Consider the following 24,246-nt stretch of genomic DNA (forward strand, 5'->3'; position numbering starts at 1 on the left):
GTGCCTTTGGTTGAGGTCCTTGGGGCCTCGGGGTGATTTCAGATGGTTGACGTGGAGTTTGAAACTTTGTTGCAGCTGCTGAATTTGCTGCTTCTGGTATTTCCGCACATGCGGATTGGGGACTGTAGGTGCGATGCCGCAGGTGCGATAAGGGAGGCCATAAAAGCGAAATCTAGAGATGTTGACAGGGACCACAAATGCGATTGTGGGACCACACCTGCGAAGGCGCAGGTGCGGAAGGTTAATCGCAGATGCGAGTTTTGACCGGGTAAGTGATTTCCGCAGAAGTGGATGAATGACCGTAAATGCGATACCGCAGAAGTGGGTAAAGGGGCCGCAGATGCAAAAATGTCTAGGCAGAAGGTATAAATTGCGCCCTTCGCGATTTTGAGCTATTTTTACCATTCCTATCTCGGCTTTAGAGCTTTTTGGACGATTTAAAAGAGGTATTTCAAGGGAACTTCATTGAGGTAAGTAATTTGGACCTAAAACTCGTTCCTATGCTATTATTTCACGGATTAGAGAGATGATTAATGGGATTTAAGGGCTAAAATTGGGGAAACTAGGGCTTGAAAACTTAGACAATTGCTTGAGAATTTGAAGGACCATTTGAGGTCGGATTTCAGAACTTTTGATATGTATGAACTCATGGGGAGATGAGGAATCTATTGATGTAAAAATTATCGAATTTCGAGGCATGGGCCCGGGGGTCGAGTTTGGCCAATTTCGGAATTTTTGGTATTATTTGATTGTTTTCGCTTGAGCTTTATTCCCTTAGCATATTTTGACGCTGTGATTCTGATTTTGGATAGATTCGATGCGAGTGGAGGCCGATTCGAGGGGCAAATGCATCGCGGAGTAGTATTTCCACTGGTTTGAGGTAAGTAATCATTGTAAATCTAGAACTGAGGGTACAAATTCCGGTATTTGACTTGTGTTGATAAATGCGGTGACACACATGCTAGGTGACGAGCGTATGGGCGTGCACCGATAGGGATTGTGACTTGATCCGTCCCGTAGCGACTATTAAGCCGCGTATTTGATTTAGAACCTTATGATATTCCGTACTTTAGGTACTTACACTATATTATGAGTTGTATGTCATGTTTCGGGCCTTGTGCCGACCTGTTGAGACCCCTAGGGGCATTTTTACTATTTTTCCTTACTCTACTTGTTGAAAGCATATCCTTAGTCATGTTTTACCTGTTTAAAACTGGTTTTATCACTCTACTTTTAAATGTGAGGACTATTTGGGTTGAGTTCCCTAATTTCTATTGTTGTGCCTGAGAGGCTGTGAGATTAATGACTGAGAGAGGTCGAGAACCTAATAGTGAGGATATTATATGTATATATTATAGATCGGGCTGCACGCCGCAATGATACTTATATGGATTGGGCTGCACGCCGTAGCGATATATATATATTAGATCGGGCTGCACGCGACATCGATATGTATATTGGATCGGGCTGCGTGCCGCAGTGATATGACGCTTGGGCTGTAGGAGCCCCCCGGAGTCTGTACACCCCAAGTGAGCGTAGTCGACTATAAATTACGGATCGGGCTGTACGCCGCAGCGGTTACTATGATTTCTATTATTATGAGATATTAATGAGCCTGAGTGCTGAGAGTGAGTACTAAGTGACGAGAGTGAGTCACGAGTGACTGAGAGGCTGCCCGAGAGGCCATGTTCTGAGTGATACCTTACCCGAGGGGCCCAGTTATGATGTTTTCAATGATTTCGCTCTTCTTTTAAAATAAGCCTCCGTTGAAAAATTGCCAAGTATATGATTTCAAGTGTTTAAACTGAAGTTGATAATTTTATGACGAAACTGGTTTTAATTTGTGAAATGGACTTGCTTTCCTGTTGTTTATTCAGTTATATGATTTTTAACTGCTCGTCACTGCTTTCAGACCTCATTTACTTTAGTTACTTACTGAGTTGGTGTACTTACATTACTCCCTGCACACAAGGTGCAGATCCAGGTGCCCGAGTGGCAGAGTGAGGGTCCTTAGCTGATCCAGAGGTTGCCAGAGATTTCAAGGTAGCTGCATGACGTCCGCATCCCTGTTTTCTCCTTCTTATCTTGTTTTTTTCCGCATTTTTTTCTAGACTGTTGTTGTATGAGACAGTCAGTTGTGTAGTAGAGGCTCTAGACTCGTGACACCAGATATTTGGGGGCTGTGTTGTTTTTATGTTTATTTGACTTTCGCGTATGTAATTGTATTTTAAACACTTATTATGAAAATTTGGTATCTAAGCGTGTGTTAGAAAATAGTTTTATAAAAGGAACTTGTTGTGGTTAATGGTTTGGGTTGGCTTGCCTAGTAATATGATAGGCGCCATTACCATTGAGTATTGGGGTTGTGATAGATTGACTTTGCTCCTTGAGCCTTAAGTTATGCAAAAAAGTAGTTTGGCCTCAAAGGAGGGAAGTTAAAACGTTAGCCCATATACATCCAAATGACCGCGCCGACCTGCTTTTCCGGCCTATTTGTTCCCTCCACTTTCATCTCCATTTCTGCTCAATACAAAACCCTAAAACCCCAAATCGATCTTGAATTCATCCTAGTGTTGGTTAATTTGTTCCTAAAAGCACTTTCACCACTTCTGTTTGTGTGGACCTCCACTAGTATCACTAATAATTATCGCGCAAAATGGTGGAATTGGAGAAGAGCAAGTTCGACATGCACCTGAAACTATGGGCACTTAGGATTCCTCGGGAGCATTGCAAGGCTGCCATGAGAATACTCCATGGGTATGGATTATCCTTCCTTTTAGATTAACTTTTTTACTAGACAAATTATCGTATAAACAATTGTTTTCCTTGTCAAAATAAAAGTAAAGTATATGACATGAGGGTGATCCTTGATAACTGTGTAGGCGTTTGATGATATTTCTCTGCTAAATTTACTAACAAGTTAGAACATGCCTTATGTTAGATGCTTGATTTTTGTGAGTAAATCCCACAGTTCATATCTTCTCTATATTCCAATTTAATTAATTGAAAAGCCTTAATGTACACGGACTCATATGTGGAACTCGCTTTTCTCCTATCTATTTGTGAATGAAAAGTCACATATCTGAAACTCATATTAGATGTTGTTTGAAAGATCACTTTTTGGCTCGCAACTGTATTTATTGTTATATTTACTGCTCTAGAGCACCACACCTTCTACAAAAAATGCTAAACATCAAATCTTTTGTTGGTATCTCCTTTGTTGAGTGTCTCATTTACCTTTTTAACTCTATTTTCCGCTGCTGGTGATGAAAGATCATTTCTTGTAGGCATTTATTTGACAGGCCACGCTTAAAGCCTATCACTGAGGATCCAACAAATGAAAAAACCCGGTTCATGATTTTCTCTGAAAAAGTCAAAAGACCAGGTAAATGAATATGTTACTTTATGACAGATAGTCTAGGAACATATCCCCCTGATTCTGCTGTAAATGGAAATTTCTTGTCTGTTGAGATTTGAGATAACTGACCTCTTTCATGCATGAAAAACCGGAGCATGAGCTTTCTCATTTTATGTCATGACTTGGAAAACAAGATCTGCTACGGGGACAACCTTGCAATAGTATGTATTCTTCTATGCATACCCATAAAGAAGAAAAGAGAAACAACTAAAGAGTTGTCAAACATAAAGCAACGAATCAGAATATCTTGATTCACTTTGATGAAAGTTTTGCATCTTGCTGGTTGACTGGATTGCTGTTGGCTCAAATAAAGCTTAAATTTATCGCATTTTTACCAGCTTGGGCAAGATAATGTGGGTTTATAGTTCATTCCATTCCTTGATTTAGAAAGCTAGACAGGAAGCTCATTTCTGCCTCTTCCCATTCTTGATCAGATGTGATCTTCGGAATTGACTTTTCTTTGCCTATCATGTTTTTTTCCTACTTCATCCACGAAAACAATAAGAAAGCAGAAAGCTCTTGGGACAGACATTTCTTTTTATCAGTTTTATTATTGTTTTCTTCCTTTTCTTTTGAAGGTGATTGTTGGTATCATTTTGCGTTAAGGAGTATATACTAATGCTTTAGTTCCTATTCAGACAATTCAAGATAGGTCATGGGCTCTGGCTATAGGAATTTCTGATATATAGTGTAATACTTCCGATGGCAACTCTCTGCTTGCAATAGCCTTCCTTTTCTAAATAAAACAAGGTTGTGTGTTCATATTTCTGTGTCATATATTGTTCTCAACCAAGTATTGGCTGTATGAATTTTTTTTCATACATTATTCTTAAGCAACTTTGTGACTCAGTAACTAGTTCATTAAGAGGACTCGTCATCCGTTTATGTTACTTGTGGCTTCTATTCATTTTCTGTCTAGTCTCATCCTGGGAGCCGCTGTTACTAACTTTGGATGTCTGAGATTCAAATTTATATTGAACACTGGTACATTTTGACCACTGTCATCAACATCTTATTGCTAACATGCCTATTTTTTGGCCAATTATGATACAGACTTATCTGATATTCCTGCTCAAAAGCTTGCTGAACTAAAAGGCCTGTGTCAGTTTGAAGTTGCTCCCTATTTGCTGACACTTGGTTATTCTTATTGGAGTGCAGGTAAGCAATTAGTCCTCCACTATAAGTTGAACTATGAGTCCTATTAGCTTTTGATAGTTCCTGATATTGTACATTTTCTTTTGCAATACTGCAGTCCATTTGACTGGAATAGTCCGGATTCTAGCTTAAATAATTGTCTCTTCTTTTCTCTCACATTCATTCTGTATATTCTTTTTGAAATTATGTAAACTTTTCTGAGGTGATATTCATTTTAAACAAAATCATAGTGGATACAAATTATCAATAATGTTAGTAGAACAAGAATGATTTCAAAGCTTCGTTTGGGAACATCTTGCATATTCCGTTACTATTGCAAAATGTAGCTCACCTTAATAAAAGGAAATTGTAGAAAGGCGCTGAAAGTTGTGTATCTTGCGAAAATAGAAAGCCACTAAAATTATGTATTCTATGTCGAGTGAAATGCATCAAAATGAAGTGCATCAAAGACGAGAGAGCAGAGTTTTGATGGAAGAGACACATATTAGGCGAAGATGGCAATTGTACTTCCATAAACTCTTGAGTGAAGATGGGGATATGAACATTGTGCTAGGTGATTTGGAGCACTCCAAGAGTCGTCGAGATTTTAGATTTTGTAGGCGCATAAGAGTTGAGGAGGTCGAGGGGGCTATACGTTGGATGAGCTGGGTTAGAGCGACCGGGCTAGACAAAATTCTTGTGGAATTCTAGAAAAAGTGCGGGTAGGGCAGGCTTGGAGTGACTCGTTGGGTTGTTTAACGTCATTTTTAGAACGAAGAAGATGCTCGAAGAAGTGAGGTGGAGTACGTTGATTTTGTTGTACAAGAACGAGGGTGATATCCAAAATTGCAACAACTATAGGCGTATCAAGCTGTTAAACTATACGAATGTTTGGGAGAGGGTGGTAGAAGAAAGGTTGAGGAGGAGTGTTGTCCATTTCTAAGAACCAATTTGATTTCATGCCAGGTCGTTCGACTACGGAAGCCATTCACCTAGTAAGTGGTGGAGCAGTATAGGGAAATGAAGGACTTGCATGTGGTGTTCATTGACCTAGAGAAAGCATACGACAAAGTCCCGAGAGAGGTTCTTTGGAGATGTTTAAAGGCTAAAGGTGTGGTTGTAGCCTACATTAGGGTGATTAAGGACATGTATGATGGAGTTAAGACTCGAGTAAGGACAATGGGAGGAGACTCAGAACACCTCCTCGTTGTGATAGGGTTGCACCAGGGATCGGCCCTTAGTCCATTTTTGCTTTCCTTGGCAATTGGCGCACTGACACGACACATTCAAGTGGAGGTGCTATGGTGTATATTATTTGTAGATGACATAGTTCCAATTGACTAGACGCGAGGTGGTGTTAACGAGCGGCTGGAGGTATGGCGATAGACCCTAAAGTCTAAAGGTTTCAAGTTAAGAAGGATCAAGACAAAATACTTGGAGGGTAAGTTCATCGACGTAACCTAGGAAGCAAACATGGATGTGAGGCTTGATACACATGTCATCCCTAAGAGAGATAGTTTCAAGTACTTTGGATTAGTAATATAGGGAAATTGGGAGATTGATGAGGATATCCCACATCGTATTGGAGCAGGGTGGATGAAATGGAGTCTCGCTTTCGGTGTTTTGTGTGATAAGAATACAACAACAACAACAATAACAACAAAAAACCTAGTGTATTCCTATAAATGGGGTTTGGGGAGGGTAGTGTGTACGGCTGTACACAGACCTTACCCCTACTTTATAGAGATAGAGAGACTATTTCTGATAGACCCTCGATGCAAGGTCTTGTGTGATAAGAGCGTGCCACTAAAACTTAAAGGTAAGTTCTACAAAGTGATGGTTAGAACCAACTTTGTTATATGGGGCGGAGTGTTGGACAATCAAGAACTCTTATATTCAAGAGATGAAAGTAGCTGAAATGAGGATGTTGAGATGGATATGCGGCCATACCAGGTTAGATAAGATTAAGAATGAAGTTATTCGGGAAAAGGTAGGAGTTGCCCCGTGGAGGATAAGATGCGTGAGGCGAGGCTGAGATGATGGGGGCATGTAAAGAGGAAAAGCACAGATGCCCCAGTTAGGAGGTGTGGCAGGTTGACCTTGGTGGGTACGAGAAGGGATAGAGGTAGGCCAAAAAGTATTAGGAGAGGTGATTAGGTAGGACATGACGTAGTTGGAGCTTACCGAGAACATGACCCTTGATAAGAGGGTGTGGAGGTCGAGAATTAGGATGGAAGGTTAGTAAGCAGTCGAGCGTTTCTCTTTTTCTTTCTCAGACCAGTAGCATTAGTATTAGCGGGGTATCTTTATTCTTGGATTGTTGGTACTACCTTTGATTGCATTCTTTCGCTTCGGTTTTCTTAATATCTTGCTGTTGTTACCACTCGTTACCATCTATGTTGCGCGGACTCTCCAAAATGCTGCAACACCTGTGTCGGATCCTCCAAAAATACACTATCTTTGGAGAATGCGACACGTACCCCGAGACATTTTCAGAGAGTCTGAGCAACATAGGTTACCATTGCTTCTTTGCATCTTGTCTTTAGCTGAGGGGCTATCAGAAACAACTGCTCTGCCCTCCTAGGGTATGGTCCCTAGGAGTAAAGTCTGCATACATACTACCCTTCCCACACCCCACTCGTGGGAACTCACTAGGTTTGTTGTTGTTGTTGTTGTTGTTGTTGTTGTTGTTGTTGTTGTTGTGTTTAGCAGTTCAAAACCAGTAAAATTTGTTATACTGAGAAAGGAAATAACTATACCCTTAATCGCAATTTTTAGTTATCGTTTGATGCTATCGGTGAAATGATTTCTGACGGTGGCAAAGTATTTTTGTTTTGATAACTTTACGGTGGTAAAACTTCAGCCTCCTAACTCTCTAAACTGTAAGATTGTGTTGTCTATAGCCTTATTGCGAGTTGGTGTGAGCTATAGTTAATAACCTCCTACATTATATTTCTTGTAGTAGTTTGGTAAGTTGTTTTATTTGTTAGGTTAGCAACTCTGTTTATATAGACCTTATTTTAAATATTTCATAACCTGCCAAAAATATCTTTTTTAAAGTAGGCATTTAAGTGAAATTGTGTCTCTCATCATTTTTACCCTTTAACATGGTTGTAGAGGCATCTACTTTTGACCCTTCCTATATTCTTGTGTCCTTTGTTAATCTAAACAAACTGAACTTGAAAAAGGGAGGAGAGGTGTGGGGGACTTGCAACAGGTGAACTAGGAAGCAAATAATCTAAAATACAATAGTGCTCTCATTTGTGATCCTTGCTCTTAGTTGCATTTCTTTTATTTACCATCACCATTTCTTTGTTCATCAGCTTATATTCATGTGCATAAAAGTCATGTTAAGCGTACCATATATGATATATATGTATACCTGAGCTAAGCCCGGGCCCAACAACTATTTGGTGGTGTTGTTTGTATTATTTTCAGATGTGACTCACTTTTGCATTTGAATCCGCTGTGCTGGCTTTGGCTATGGTGGTAAATTAATGCCGTTGTGAGCTATTTGTAACAAGTTGGCCATATTTTTCAGTAAATTGGTGAGCATTCTGCAATTCTGTCTATATGTATTATTAACTTCAAATGTGAAAACAAAGAATTTCTATCTCCTTGTTTACCTATGTATGCTATCTTAGTATTTCTGATATCGTACAAGATTTGTTAAGGATCGACTCATTTTTAAAGATAATTTATATATTCAATTATTAAATAAAATTGAAATAAAATAGTACTCCCTCAGGTCACTTTTACTTGGCATCTTTTGACTTTTCACGCCCCTTAAGAAATAATAAATGAAGTGTATAATTTACCATGATACCCATATTAATTGATGCATATTTTATTGGATTTGAGAAAATGATTTGAAATGAGTAATAAATACTATGGGTAAAACAGGAAAAAATTTGTTGTCTTCTCTTGATATGCGTAAAGTGCCAAGTAAAAGTGAACATCTATTTAGGGAGTACTTGGGCATGTCGTATATCCAAAAAGACCTGTTCAAGGAAACATAGAAGTGATTTAAATCTACTTACCACTTTTAGGGTTTTGATTGGCAAAAGCGATTTTGGTCTTTTAGCCACCAGTTGGTGGATTAGCCTCTAGTAAGCTAACAAACTTCCTCGTAGCTCCAACTTATATAAGGGGATCATTAAATCGTCGCATATTAAGCATTAATTCTATTCTGACTAAGCAACCAAAATTTTATTTCTCGAGAATGAAAATAGTACATTTTGACTACCTCGTATAATTTTAACATCTTCATTTATCATTTAAAAATTAGAAAATTTAAAATCAATTCATTTTGATCTTCAAGTAAAGGTGTAGCGTTCAATTTTATAGTACCTTTTTTTTAAAAAATCTTAATAGCCTTTCAGTTCCAACTAAATCATCATTTTCCTTTTAATTCTACCGGAAAAAAGTTAAAATTTTATATGGCAAATTAAAATATGGAAAATACAAAGAAGTGCAATAGCCAAACCCATAAAAAGGGGAGCTAGACCTCTAGGTGTGACATTGAAAGACCCAATGCGGGGTCCACGGGATGAGGAAGTGATAGCTTCAAAAAGCTGAGTGAACGTGTGGCTTGTAAAATGAGGTGGACCCTACTATTTGAGCAAAGTAATAAGCATGTATAGGTGATAAAGCTATGAAGTACAATAGCTTGAAAGCAAGTAAACGGTGAAATTTCAAAAAAAACCTTTAAGCTAACAGGTGAAGCATACATGTTGACCTCAAGCTCCTCCAACTCCCTCTTATTAATATGATATATATATGTATATGTATACCTGATACTTATAGTTTTGGCATCCATTTACACCTCCATCAATGTCGTGTCATTATTACACAAAATATGCAATTTTCTTGTCCTTTAGAATATAACTAACTCACCTAAGAAGACATGCAATACAAAGTTATAAATTTTATGACCATTACAGATAGGTTATATTGGTTTCAAATCCAATAATTGAGATTCACATGACTAGTTGCCTTATTTTCACCAATTGCTACATTGCAGACCATATATTAAAGCAGATTCTTCCCCCTGGCCTTGAAGTACCATCATCATTTGAGACAATAGTTAAGTATTTCAATGCAACATTTTTCTCTCTTTATCTTTTCTATACTTTCTTTATAGGTTTTAGAGAATCTTCATTGTACATCTCTCTTCCTTTAATTCGAAGTCAGAAATTTCAATATTCTGTCCTCCAACTGAGGTCCCTAAATAATTGAGGTGATATTTCTGCAGGTCACATTGCTCATTTAAATATAACTGATGAGCTTCTTCCTTACAAGGACATAATCGGCAAAGTTATTTATGATGTATGTTTTCTAATTTATGGCCTTAATGAATGTGTCTTCCATTTAGCTATGTCCATGAAAAAAGGAATCAACATACACTTGGTTTTCCCCTCTTATGCATGAATCTCTGCTATAGTGCAATGTAAATGTTTTGCATCAGATTTAATTTCGTCTCCTTAATATTTTTGATGGAACTAATTGATAAGAATGAGATACTTGTTTTTTCTCCCTAAACAAAGATCTTTCCTTCTTAAGAAATTGCTTTTCCTTAACCTAAGATTTGGTGCCAGACACTTGATTTTACCTCATCTGCATTAGGGCCAAGCTGCTCCCTTCCATCTCCTTCACTTTATCTCCAGGCATCTATGTGATAATATTTCTATCATGGTTTCAGTTTCATTTAATGAGAGAATTCTACCCTGTTTCTGCCTTTCCCAAGTCACCGATCTTTTTCTTAATTTGATCAAGTTATTCATTCCTGATCCTTCCAGAAAAACTACCCCAGGATCCAGACAGTTGTGAATAAAGTTGGAACAATTACCAATGAATTTCGTGTGCCAAAATTTGAGATACTGGCTGGGAAAGATGATATGGTCACAGAAGTGAAGCAATATGGTTCAACTTTCAAGCTTGATTATAGCTTGGTGTATTGGAATTCTAGATTGGAACATGAGCATTTAAGGCTTGTCTCACAGTTCCAGGCAGGGGAGACCATATGTGATATGTTTGCTGGCATTGGTCCTTTTGCTATACCAGCAGCGCAGAAAGAATGCGTAGTGTATGCAAATGATTTGAACCCAGATAGCATTTGTTATCTGAAAATTAATGCCGAAATCAACAAGGTTGATCATCTAGTCTACCCATACAATATGGATGCAAGGAAATTTATTTCTCAACTCATGGCCGTACCCTGTAACGGAAGCAATGCCAAAGCTGATTTCTCTGAGAGACCCAGTGGCCAAGCAGATGGGGAGACACTATCTAAAGACTGTACGTGAATTATTATCTTACCCCCAAAAGCATTTCATTTGTTAATCTGGACTACCCCTGCAGATGAGGTCAAAGAAGTACAAGAGAAAACTTCATGCAACATTGCAGGACCTGATGATTCATCTATGGTGGCAGCTGTGAGTGTAACTTCTGTGAAAAGACGTTCTGAGAGTTCTCAAGAAGGTGGGGCTGGCAAAGAAATGATAAATGCTCTACTGTGCTTTGTTATAATCAATTATGTGCATATTTAAGAGTTAGTTTTCTGTTTTATTCCTGTCCAAAATGCTGAACCCAGTGTATGTGTGAATACCATGCTTTTGAGATACTTTGAACACAAATAACTAAATTTGCTCATTTGGTGCACTAGAGGGAGAAGGCAGATCTGCTGTCAATGATGGTGTTTCTGTTACTGGTAGGAAAAAAAGAGGACCAAATAAGAGAATGAAGGGTTCTGAGTCATTGAATACGAAGCCCTGGGAGCATGTGGATCATGTGATCATGAACCTACCAGCTTCTGCTCTGGAGTTTCTTGGTAAATCTACTATGATTTCTCCCTCCAAACATGCATATCTTTTAACTGTGGTCAACAGTTATTTGCTTGTTAGCTGTCTCTGTCCATGTTTCTGAATGTCTCTTTCGAATACCATATGTAGATTATCATGCAAGAATCTGACGGGGATAATTCTGATGGTGTTTTAAGCATCAGTGGAAATGTTTTAATTTTGTGTCTTAATTTTAGAATCCAACCAATTTACAAACTGCCATAAGGAGGGAAATGTGAGAAGCTTGCCCATGGCTTCCAGCAGCACCTACATTGGGTCAAAGCCCCGAAACATGTATATCTTTTGGAGATACATTAATGGACTGGTGCCCAAGAGTCAGAACCAATCTTGTCCTCTGAAACAAAAGGGAAAAGTAAATGTGTTTCAAACCATATATGTTTGCTGGTCATCAGTTCATGTTATGATGTATTAAATTAACCACATTTTCAGGTTATCTAGTTTTTGATGCAATAAACTGTTCAGGTCAAGTCCATTTGTTGTATTTAGCATTCTCTTGTTCAACAAAGGCACCTCCTTCTGTGATAAAAATAGAACTGATATTACTCTAAGCCAGCAGGTTATAGCTGTGTTTTGTGGGTGCATTTTCCTGGAAATTACCTTCTGTTTTCTACAACCTGCGGTTAAACAGAAAATGTGTTGGCTTGTCGTCAGACAATGATATTTGCTAATGTATTATAACATGAAGGCAATTAATAATTGCTTTCTGTTCCTTAGATGCCTTTAGAGGCCTTATCAGAAGGAGATATTGGAAGGGATCTTTACCCTGGATTCATTGCTATTGCTTCATGCGGGCAAGCGAAACAGAAGACTACATAATTTCGGTAATTCCTAGTTTAAAAGTTAATTTGTTCTACTTTGATTAATTTGTTGTACTTTGATTTTGCATTTCAATTTGCAAACAAGACTTGCTCACTCTCCAGTTATTTTGTCGTGCTTTTATGTCATGACCAAAGTTCGCCCTCTGTGAACTATCGTGACGGCACCTAGTCTCTACAACTAGGTAAACCTAACAATTTGCGAAAAAAGGAACGATAGATAAAACTAGCAAAAATTGCGGATCAAACATAATAAAAACATTTAAGATGCCGCTCGGCATATACAAATACACACTCAAACTGAATCAACCCCCAAAACCCGGATCTCATGAAATCACAAGCTGTGGATACTACATAGTGTTCTAACTCCAGAATGTCTAACCAAAGGAAAATACAGAAGGGCTATAGCTAAAAGAAGGAATAGAGAGGGGCTCCCCGGTCTGCAGACGCGGCAGATATACCTCGAAGTCTCTGAAGATCGCCTCGCCTCATTGATAGTATGGTTGAGCCGAAGAACCTGGATCTGCACACGAAAAACATGTGTAGGAAAGGGCATGAGTACACTACAACGGTACCCAGTAAGTGCCAAGCCTAATCTCGGTCGAGTAGTGACGAGGAAGGTCAGAGCCCTACTGGTTATATATATATATGAAACGAGGTAAAATAGTAAGAAGTGCGACAATATAATTAAAGACACTAACAGTTGAATAAGTGTAAATCACAGACAGAATATACTCAGTACATAGAGATAGCAACAGGGGATCTCCCAGGATATCGTCCCGTAGTCCCAAACGTAAATACACAGAGGATTTCCCGGGATATCGTCCCATAGTCCGAATCATAATTATGCAGGGAGAAACTCCTAGAATACCAATCCGAAGTCCCAAAGTAATACGGGAAGTCTATTGGGTGTTGTCCCGTAGTCCCAAACATAATGTGCGGGGGATCTACCGGAATACCGATCCGTAAAGTAAACATACAGGGGATCTCCCGGGATATCGTCCCGTAGTCCCAAAGTAAACACATAATAATCTCAGAAGAATTTACAGTTCTATTCGAGAATTAAACAGGAAATTCTACTCTAGCATGCTGCATAAAGTACAAGTAGGCAATTAAGGCAGGTAAGACAATTAAATCACGTAAGCATGCTTTTCCTAAACTAAGCAATAGGCGTCAAGTACAAATATTGCTCAATTACAAGAAAACATATATTTACTTAATGAAAACGATATTTTTCAACAATCGGCACGTTTACGCACTCGTCACCTCACGTACACGACACTCATATAACAACAATACCAAATCCTAAGGTGAGTTCCCCACACAAGGTTAGACAAGCCACTTACCTCGAATCGGCTTAAAATCAATCCGAAATCACGCTCTTGCCACGAGTATCCAACTCCGGGTGGCCCAAATCTAATCAAATTAATATTATAACGTAAATACAACTACAAACAACTAATTTAGCTAATGAAATCGAAGCTAAGACAAGAAAATAGAAAAATGCCCAAAAATCCTCCCCGGGTCCACGTCTCGAAAATGGGTAAAACTTACGGATTATGAACCCCCATTCACTCACGAGTTCACTCGTACCAAAATTATCCAAATTCGATGTCAAAATCCCAATCAAAACTCAAAATCTTAGTTGAAGAACTCTATTCCATTTTTCCCAACTTTTCACCTCAAATCCGAAATTAAATGATAAAATTAATGATAGATTAGTGGGATATAACCAAAATCAAGTGTAGAATCATTACCCAATTGTTATCTCTGAAAATCCCTCAAAACCTCGTCCAAATCCGAGCTCCCAAACTCTAGTTTTGATAAAAATGGCTAATCCTCGATTTTGGAACTTTATAATTTGCGTAGGTAATTCCTTCTCCGCGAACGCAGAAGGCCCCTCGCGTTCGCGAAGCACAACTAGACTTGGCCCAGAATTCCTTCATCGCGAACGCGATAGCAACTCTCTCACCCCTACGCGAACGCGGGACCCTCTTCGTGGACGCGTAGGCATATGACCTCTCAGCTTCGCGAATGCGGGACCGACATCGGGAACGCGAAGCGTTAAATTTCACCTTCCCCAGCTCCCATTCGCGAACGCGTAAAAGGAAACCAGAACTGGAGACTTGTGCAATTTCTGTAATTTTCTTCTTAAGTCTAAAGGTTCGTTAATCATCCGAAATCAACCCGATGCCCCCGGGACCTCAACCAAACATACCAACAAGTCCTAAAACACCATATGAACTTATTCCAACCCTTGAATCACATCAAACAACGCTAAAAACACAAATCACCTTGCAATCCAAACTTAATGAACTTGAAACTTCCTAATTCGACAACCGATGCTGAAACCAACCAAACCTCCTCCGATTGACCCCAAATTTTGCACACAAGTCACATTCAACACTACGAAGCTATTCCAACTTTCGGAATCGGATTACGACCCCGATATCAAAATCTCACTATCAATCTGGAAACTTAAAAAATTCAACTTTTGGCATTTCAAGCCTAAATAAGCTACGGACCTCCAAAACACGATCCGAACACGCCTCTAAGCCCGAAATCACTCAACAAAGCTAATAGAATCGACGGAATTCCATTCCGAGGTCGTCTTCACACTGCTCTGACTACGGTCTAAATTCTAAAGTTTAAACTCTCATTTAGGGACTAAGTGTCCCAAACACTCCGAAACTCAAAACGAACCATCCCGACAAATCTATATAGCAGAAACAAACACGAGGAACACAGTTAATAGTGGATCGGGGCATTAAATCTTAAAACGACCGACCGGGTCGTTACATTTTATGATCCCTGAGCAACATCTTGAAATTCAGAAATCGGTTGTGTGTTTGTCTGCTATTTTATTGTCTCATAAGGCCTCATTTGTTGCACTTCAAATTTCAAACATTAAGTGTATTTATTTTTAAAATCTGAATCTTAATAATTTAGATCTTAATCATTAAGCGTGTTTGTTTTACACAACCACTTAATGTGTCTGAACATGTCTGTATGATTAAGATCTAAAACAGACTTAATTTCATTAAGATGCTATTATCCACATTCATTATTAATTGCCATTACTGCGTACCATTATCAACTACTATCATGCCACCCACCCCATCACCACTCCCACCACCACCATTCTCAACCACAAACACATACTTATCCACCTCAACTAAACTACCGCAACTAATCACTCTATCACCATCAACAACCGGCCGGCACTGTCCACCATTATAAACTACCACCATCCACCATCACCTTCCTCAATCACAATCAACACCACCACCATCATCCTCAACTATAATCGACATCACTACTAGTCACCACTAACTACTACCCATAACTACCACCATTAACCAAAACCACCACCAACCACCGCCTCTAGTCGGCATTCACAAGCACCACCGTTGGCCATCACCACCACCAAATACCATATATATAAATTTTCGATGTTTTTGTCAAAACTAGAAGTCACAATTAACGCTTCTGCTCAATTAACTTAACTCATAAAATTCTTGGAGGAGTTAAGAGGCAAAAGTTAGATTGCGGCCTCATTTGTTTGCACTTAATGGAGGTCTGAATCTTAATCATTCAAATCTCAAACATTAAGTGTGTTTGTTTTTAAAGTCTGAATCTTAATTATTCAGATCTTAATTATTAATTATTTTTTTTTTACTTCACAATCACTTAATGGATCTGAATAGGTCTGTATGATTAAGATCTATAACAGGACCTAATTTCATTAAGATGCTATCACATATTCATTATTAATTGCCACCACCGCCTACCATTATCAACTACCACCATGCCACCACCACTACCACCCCCACTATCATGCCACCACCATCCTCAATCATAGCCGCCACCATTATCACCACCCACTATCCCCACCACTCCGACCACCATATATCATTCTCACCCACAATCAACAATCATCCACCTCAACTACCACAACTGACCACCCCATTACCATCAACAACCACAGCCGGCACTGCCCATCATTATAACCTACCACCACCCATCCACCACCTTCCAGAGTCACAACTACTAGTAGGGTGTCAATGGATATTTAAAAACCGACTAAACCTATCGAACCGTACTGAACCGATTTTTAAGTTTCTTTTTAAGAAACCGTAGATTTTTATATAAATCTATAACCGCACCGATAATTAGGGTAGGTTTTTTATTTTATAAAAATAAACCGTAAAAATACCGAACCGTACCGAATAAATTCTACATGTGAAAAATATATTTATGTAGTAAGTTTAAAAATAATAATGCATTAAATTTTTCTTTGGGCCTTGGAATTATGAAAACTATGGCAAGCCAACAAGTAATTAAGCTCAAAATACTAATTCTTTAATCCTATTATGCTACTTCTACTTAAACTAAGTTATTTCAAGTATCTTTATTAGAAAGACACAAAGTAGTCTAGTAATTATGAGTAGTAAACTACAATTTATTGAATATGTTTCCTTTTACTCGTGTGATTTATATTTTCTTTGCTTTTGCTTGGTTTCTTTTACGTTGTTGTAGAATAGTTGATGGATCTATACCAATATTATCAAAGGCGAAAAACACAAAAAAACTCTTAGGTCCGTTGGTGCTAAAAGCGCAAATAAAGCGTGAGCTTTAATGAAAAAAGGCGCAACTGGAAAAAAAGTAAAAATATGTATATATAGTCCAAGACTAATAATTATAAGCATGAATAACAAATATATGGACAAAAAAATTGAAAAAAATTTACGATAAAGTGAAATATCAATTGTTTAATGTCGCTTTTTCATGATTACACTCATTGGCAAGGAATAGTATGCCTTAAAGCCTTGATGCGATACTAAAGCGCCCACAAAGCGAGGCAAAGCGCTCAACATGTTTTGAGCCTCGCTTCAGGGCTTAAGCGTGCATTTGACAATACTGATCTATACTCTATCTTTCATTTTTTTTTTTAATTTCATCACCCTTTAAACATTAAAAATATCTAGAGAGTTTTCTAAGTCCGTAAAATAATGTATGTTATTGCATTCTACTTCTATTGATGAATTTTACATGACATTTAAAATAAATACCGAAAATTAACCGGACCATACCGATACCGAAGAGAAACCGACATGATTGGGACGGTTTCGAAAAGTCTAATTGTGGTTATATATAATAGAATAACCGAAAAATTGGTATGGTACAAATTTTATAAAATAACCGGCCGAACCGAATCATTGACACCCCTAATTACTATCACCACCAGCCATTATTAACTATCACCACTCACCACCACCATTCTCAATCATTATCGCCACCACTACCAATCACTACTAGCTACTAGCATGAACCACCATCATCAACCAAAAATACCACCAACCACCGCCTCTAGTCGGCATTCACCCGTTAGCCATCACCACCAGCAACTATCATATTTTTAAAAACTATATATTTTATTGATAGAATATCAGATTAGTTAGTATTTCAGATGAATTTTATGTTTATTAATTTTCAAATAAAGATAAATTTTATACATTCAGATGTTAAAAATCAAACAGTTTTAATTATTTCTATTCAGATCTTAATACACATCTTAATATATTCAGATGTGTATTCAGATTCAGATGTCTTAATCTTAATACACATCTTAATATATTCAGATGTGTATTCAGATTCAGACGTCTTAATCTTAAAAAAAACAAATGAGGATAAGCATATCAATTAGCTGTGATGTGAATACTTTGTATTTGGTTTAACAATCAACATTTGGTTTTCTTTTACTTAATTTAAGTAAGTTGTTACAGGGTAAGGCCCTCGAGATTTCTTAAGTGTGAATTTGATAAGAATAATCCACTGCGAGACTACTATACCAAAGATTGGTAATAGTGTATGGGCTAACGTGCAGGTTTGCAGTAAAGCTTTATACATTTCCTCAATAATTGCTGCGCACAAGATTATTTGAAATGTACTTGGATCATAATAAAATGGAACACGTGCATGACATGAAACGATTTGCATCTTTAGTAGCAAAACTGAAACAGGAAAGTTCTTGGGGAATCTCAATGGGTTAATAAATTACAGATGCACTTAATACAAAATGGTAGTTGATTAACACACTTTGTTTCATGTTTACCAAGTCCTTGAATAACTAGATTGACTAAATCTATGAATCATGTTGTAGCTTGCATAGTATTCGATATCTGGATAGTATATCACAGGTCAAGCTGGTTAAACTGCTCTCAGTTAATACTTACTAGTCTGTTTTCTCCTTATAGTGCTACGGAGATCTACCTTTACAATGTACTTATTTTCATCCTTTAGCCTTTAGTTCAGCTAGTCTACATTTGCTTGTATGTCTCTGGTGATCTCAATTTGTTGATTTGCAGGTTGCAGAGTCTGCCCTGGGAGCCAGAATACAAAGCTCTGTATTTCACAGGGTTAGAGATGTTGCTCCAAATAAGGTACAAGCTCAATAGACTCAACTTCTTTGGAGCACAGCATTCATATTGTTTTGATTCACGGGTATTATTCTATCTTTATGCCCCTGAAGCTGTTGTTTTCCTTTTGTTTTGCAGGCTATGTTTTGTTTAAGCTTCAGATTACCCGAAGAAACGTGCATTGATGATTAAGGGTAAACCATGATACTCTCTCAGGGAAAGAATCGTAAAAAAACAGAATGCACTTTGTAGCTGGATTTCAAGGTCGGAAGAAATGGCACTAATTACTCTATACTGTCTTGATGCGTGTATTGGAGTGCGCTAGCCAAAAGAATCCTGTCCAGCAGAAAGAGAAATGAGATAAAACTTTGACAACAAGCATCTACCGACATCCGATGTTGTGCTGTCTACCATTTTGTCTTATCCGCTTCCTCTCACACAACATAAAGCGGAGCAGGAAACAGGAAATACTATTATAGCATTTATTTGCGAAATGCTTGACGTTTTAGTTTTTCCTCTGTATTGATTGAGTTGATGCATATTTTACTCCAGGAGTAAATGAAATACTTTTTAAAGTGACATTCTTTTCATATGAATTCCATCTTTTTTTTTACCCTGCAATAGGGGCTGTGCGAATGCAGGTCCCCATTGCCACGTTTATGACGTTCACTTATCGGCAAACATATCCCCTAAGCCCCTTCTCCTTGATGTATACTTGTGGAAGTTGATGGAATTATCTTTTGGAGGATGTATATCTTCTTGAATAGGAATGGCACCAGAGTGTCGAGCCACTTTTTCCTGAAAATCAAAAGCTACAAAAAGCTTAAAACTTTGATGAAAAAAGAAGTGTAAACAACAATAAGAAGGATTGCACGAGCCTTTAAAACACGTCGATTTTGGTTGGAAAGTGGGGCACTGTCGAGGATTCTTTTCACTATCCTTGCATAAAAGAGTCGATCACCCATCTACTAACCAGAAAGTGACAAGCTCTTCAACTTTTCTGGGCCCAGATCTTTTCTTTTACTTTATTTTATTTGCCCCACCGAGTCACATTTGTCATGAGATTTAAATTATTATTCTATAGTAAAGGAAAAAAGGGAGTTGGTGCCGGAAAATAAAAAGAAAAGGAAAGAAACTGATATAGTGAGAAATTACAGAAGAAAATGGAAGTGACGAAAGGACTACTAAAGTCGACTTTTAGTTCTTCGGTTACCTGAAAGATCCTAGTCCTTTTTGTTAACACTTTCTTATGACTCAAGCATGCTAAATTCCAAACAACCAAAAGAGATTTTACTTAGCTATACTACTTTTAAACTTATTATTTTCACAATAAAGTTTTAATTTACTTAAAAATTAATATACAATTTACCAATTATATACGAATAAGTAAAAATGAATATTCCTTGATATTAGGAATTTAATAGGGATCAAGTAGCGTATCCAATTTTTCATTCTCTCCTCGTTGCTCTCTCTCATTCTCTCTCTATCTCCATCTCTATCATTTCTTCAGTTTTCTTCCTTCGATAATCTCTGTTTCTTTCTCTTTTCTCATCTCCTTTATTCTTTTTTCTTCAAGAAATTCATCGATGGATGTCAATCGTTGACTATGTAGTCTTAACTTAACAATTTTCTTTCATGTTGCACAGTTGGTGATCGAACTGAAATTATCAATCAATAGATTTTGAAGACGTTTGACTCTCCATCATTGACAACCATTAAAAAGCTTCGAAACTTTTAATTCGAATGAAATATTATTTGTTTGAAGGGTGCTGTTGCAAACGATTGATAATATTTTTTGAAATTTATACCTCAATTTTGAGGGTGTTTGGTGAAGATTAGATTTAAATTTGGCTGAAGTATCATATTAAAACTTGAAGAAGAAGAAGAACACATGACATACAATATACATACAATTTGTATTATAGTTGTATATAAATTATATTTAAGTTGTATTTTGTTGTAGTTATATATTTTTTTATTTGAATGTCGTATGAAAGTTGAAAATTAGTTGTATACTATATGCATCATTTTATGAAATTTTTTATTTAAGTTTTAAATACTCTCTTTTCACATAAAGTTATTAATATGTATCAAAATTGCATTAAGAGACAAAATTCTGATTGGAATTTCAGAGAGGAATAAGAACACACCACATACAAAATATATACATATTATATACAGAATACATAGAAAAGATATATTATACAAATTTTGTATGATAATTGCATTTAAGTTGTATGATGTTGTAGTTGTATTTAACGTGGTAAGAATGTTGTACGAAAGTTGTAGATAAGCTGTATACTGTATAATTAGTTGTATGAAACAAATTTGTACGAAATTTATTTTTAAATTGTGAGTATGTTGTTGTACCATACATTATTCTTTTCTTACTCAATTTATTAAAGAAAGAAAAGTAGAGAATGAATTCAAAATCGGCTCATTTGCATTGATTCATGTTTGTTTTAACTGAAAATAAAATATTGATGGGAACTGAATGATTTGGGTGAATAAATTTCGAGTTTCACATTAAAAGCAGGATTGCACTTCGGAGAAACTGGGTTCTAGATTTGAATTTTGTGTGAGAAATTAACTGGGTAGCATAGAATCTTGTTGGAAATACTAATACAAAGTTGAATCCGAAGTTTGGAGGTAATTGAATCTGATTTGAAGATGACTATAGTCATTTATTTGTACTGGGATTTGTTTCAGAGATGTAATTGGTTGTTTTCCATTGACGATATGAATTAGGAGGGAGGCGACGGAAAATAGGGAAAGAGAAGAGAGAAAGAAAGATGGAAGAGATAGAGAGAAAATAATCATGCATGTATGTATATAATTTGTGAAAAAAAAATCCAGTCAATTTTAATAAATAGTACCAAACTTTAGATATTTACGGTAAATAACTTTATAATTTAGTACATAAACGAAAAAGTCTCCTATTAAAAGCACCCTAATATTGAAATTTGCAAGTGATGAACAAATTATTTAGGTCATTTGCTGACCAAATATTTTATTTTATTTTTTAAAAGAAAAAAATAAGTATTTCTAATCTCCTCGTCCGGTTTCTTCTTTGTAACTTGGAAGATTAGGTTTCAAATAGTAAATGTTTACGTGGATCCCAACTGTGAGTGGTTGGAGTAGACAAGAAGAGTCAAAAGGAAGGAGAAAAAAGAAAGTAAAGGAAGGAGAAATAATAATAAAGAGAAAAATAAACAAAGTAGATAAGCAAATAGTAACAACTTTTATGAGTATTAAGTGATATAGTTAAGTGATCTTCATCGATGGAAAGTTGGATTCTCATGAAATTCTTCCCTTTACCTCTCCCGAAAAGAAAGAAAACAAAAATACTAAAAGATATTTTCAATGGGTAGCTTTAGGAAGTGCATATATAGTGGCTTTTCCCTGCTCGTTATTAATTTAAATTGATTTCTTTATATTCTCTTATCGATTTCTTTTTCTTCATCTTGCTTATGTGAGGTTTCTTCAAAAAGAATTAAGGAGAGATATATCCATAAAACGATGAGTTTGTTGAGCGTGGGAATTGTAGTGTTTATGACGATGGTGTGGAAATGTTTGAGCGTGGGAGTGAACTGGGGTACTATGGCATCACATCAATTGGCAGCAGAGAGTGTGGTGAAGATGATTAAAGAAAACGGTTTTGATAAAGTAAAACTGTTTGAGCCAGATGACAAGATTATGAGTGCTTTGATTGGTAGTGATATTGAAGTCATGCTTGCAATTCCTAACTACATGTTGCAACAGATGAGCACTGACCCTGGTGTTGCTGCTGCTTGGATTGATGCCAATGTCTCTACTTATTCTTACACTCGCGGTGTCAAAATCAGGTATGTCGCTGTAGGGAATGAGCCCTTCCTTCAAACATACAACGGCACTTATCTCCACTACACCTTACCAGCTCTCAGAAATGTTCAAGAAGCCATCAACCATGCTGGACTAGGTCCTGAGGTTAAAGCAACCGTCCCCCTAAATGCTGACATTTACTACTCCCCTGACTCGAATCCTGTCCCTTCAGCTGGTGATTTCAGGCCACAAGTACGCGATTTAGCCATTCAAATTGTCCAATATCTCTACTCAAATGATGCACCCTTTGTCGTTAACATCTATCCTTTCCTTAGTCTCGACGATAACGATTACTTTCCATTAGAATATGCCTTCTTTAATGGATCAAATATATATATTAAGGATGGTGATCATCTTTATACTAATGTGTTTGATGCCAATTTTGATACTCTTGCCTGGTCTTTGAAAAAAGCTGGCTTTCCTGACATGAAAATCATAGTTGGAGAAGTAGGATGGCCAACAGACGGCGATAAATATGCAAATATTGAAAATGCCAAGAGATTTAACCAAGGGCTGATTCAGCATGCTCTAAGTGGAGAAGGAACCCCTGTGAGAAAGGGGAAAATAGACGTTTACTTGTTCAGCCTGATTGATGAGAATACGAAAAGCATTGCCCCTGGTAGCTTTGAGAGGCATTGGGGAATTTTTGAGTTTGATGGAAAGCCAAAATACGAGCTCGACGATATTAAAAGACTAGCTGCAGTAGAAGGTGTGAATTATATGCATAAAAGGTGGTGTATACTAAAGCCTCATCACCACCTAAAAGATGCACAAGACTTGTTGGCAAAGAGTATAGATTACGCGTGCAGTCTTTCAGATTGCACTGCTTTGGGCTATGGTTCTTCCTGCAATCATCTCACTGCACAAGGGAATGCTTCCTATGCTTTTAATATGTATTATCAATTCAAAAGTCAGAACAGTGGGGACTGTGACTTCCATGGCTTGGCTACGTTAACTCATAACGATCCATCTGATGATAAGTGCCACTTTCCCTTGATGATTGCTGATGGTCGTAGAGTAATGCTGTTGCACAAGAATTTTGTGTATATCATACTTGCTTTTCTCCAGGGATTTCTAGTCATTTTGCTGCTTGTTTCCTAGACTAGAGAGGGAATGCTTCCTTGAATATTGGAAACTGGCAAAGCAGCTGATGTTGAAATTCACAACTCACAAGACATCATTTCCTTTGTTTTGTACCCCACTTAACTTCTGATATTCTTTGATAAATCGCAAATTTTACTCTCTGCAGCGGGCAACAAACAGAGATTCTATTTTTAATTTCATTTCACTTAACAAACAAAACATAAATGAGAAATCAAAATTAAAGAAGTTAGCATCAATCAATAAAAGCATTCTAGTAATTCTGTCATTGGAACTAAGATGGGATAATATATATTACATGAACCTTCTAAAACACGATTACTCATTGGAGATTAAATTGCATAAAAACAAAAAGAACCTCTTATACATTAACAAAAATTATATATAAAAACATGGATTGGTCATCCTTAATTAATTACAAATTGGATAGACAAAAACCAAATTGTGCACTACCTAACGCAAGTCTATAACTCATGAATGTTACTATTCAAACCATGGAAAATCAACATAGCCATCAACCATACTTGCTAGTCAGAACCTAACAATTGCTAAATAGTGACGCATTCACTATTGTTAATGTATCAACCCAATTGGTCGTTTTGAGTTCTAGCATCTCGTTCCGTGCTTTGAGCCTTCTC

General features: G+C 37.2%; 2 protein-coding genes across 2 annotated transcripts; both read left to right on the forward strand.

Moving 5' to 3' along the window:
- Window positions 1–2,359: 2,359 nt before the first annotated feature.
- On the forward strand, window positions 2,360–19,233 carry LOC107790878 (tRNA (guanine(37)-N(1))-methyltransferase 2). Its single transcript, XM_075225377.1, has 11 exons — window positions 2,360–2,757; window positions 3,288–3,385; window positions 4,472–4,576; window positions 9,576–9,636; window positions 9,805–9,880; window positions 10,351–10,849; window positions 10,913–11,032; window positions 11,217–11,381; window positions 12,127–12,233; window positions 18,596–18,670; window positions 18,785–19,233. The coding sequence occupies exons 1-11, from the start codon at window positions 2,657–2,659 to the stop codon at window positions 18,836–18,838; spliced, it is 1,461 nt and encodes a 486-aa protein (XP_075081478.1). The 5' UTR covers window positions 2,360–2,656; the 3' UTR covers window positions 18,839–19,233.
- Window positions 19,234–21,923: 2,690 nt separating this feature from the next.
- LOC107790876 (glucan endo-1,3-beta-glucosidase 8-like) lies at window positions 21,924–23,754 on the forward strand. The gene has a single exon (XM_016612845.2). The coding sequence runs from the start codon at window positions 22,166–22,168 to the stop codon at window positions 23,606–23,608; it is 1,443 nt and encodes a 480-aa protein (XP_016468331.1). The 5' UTR covers window positions 21,924–22,165; the 3' UTR covers window positions 23,609–23,754.
- The last annotated feature ends 492 nt before the right edge of the window (window positions 23,755–24,246 follow it).

This window comes from Nicotiana tabacum, chromosome 11, assembly GCF_000715075.1.
Source record: "Nicotiana tabacum cultivar K326 chromosome 11, ASM71507v2, whole genome shotgun sequence".
NCBI classification, from domain to species: domain Eukaryota; kingdom Viridiplantae; phylum Streptophyta; class Magnoliopsida; order Solanales; family Solanaceae; genus Nicotiana; species Nicotiana tabacum.

Bases quoted from the DNA above. Each gene is read 5' to 3' on its own strand.
- LOC107790878 (XM_075225377.1), top strand. From the start codon at position 2,657: ATGGTGGAATTGGAGAAGAGCAAGTTCGACATGCACCTGAAACTATGG. The intron at 4,577-9,575 runs GTAAGCAATTAG...GCTACATTGCAG, and splicing joins TTATTCTTATTGGAGTGCAG to ACCATATATTAAAGCAGATT. The intron at 9,637-9,804 runs AGTTAAGTATTT...TGATATTTCTGC, and splicing joins CCATCATCATTTGAGACAAT to AGGTCACATTGCTCATTTAA.
- LOC107790876 (XM_016612845.2), top strand. From the start codon at position 22,166: ATGAGTTTGTTGAGCGTGGGAATTGTAGTGTTTATGACGATGGTGTGG.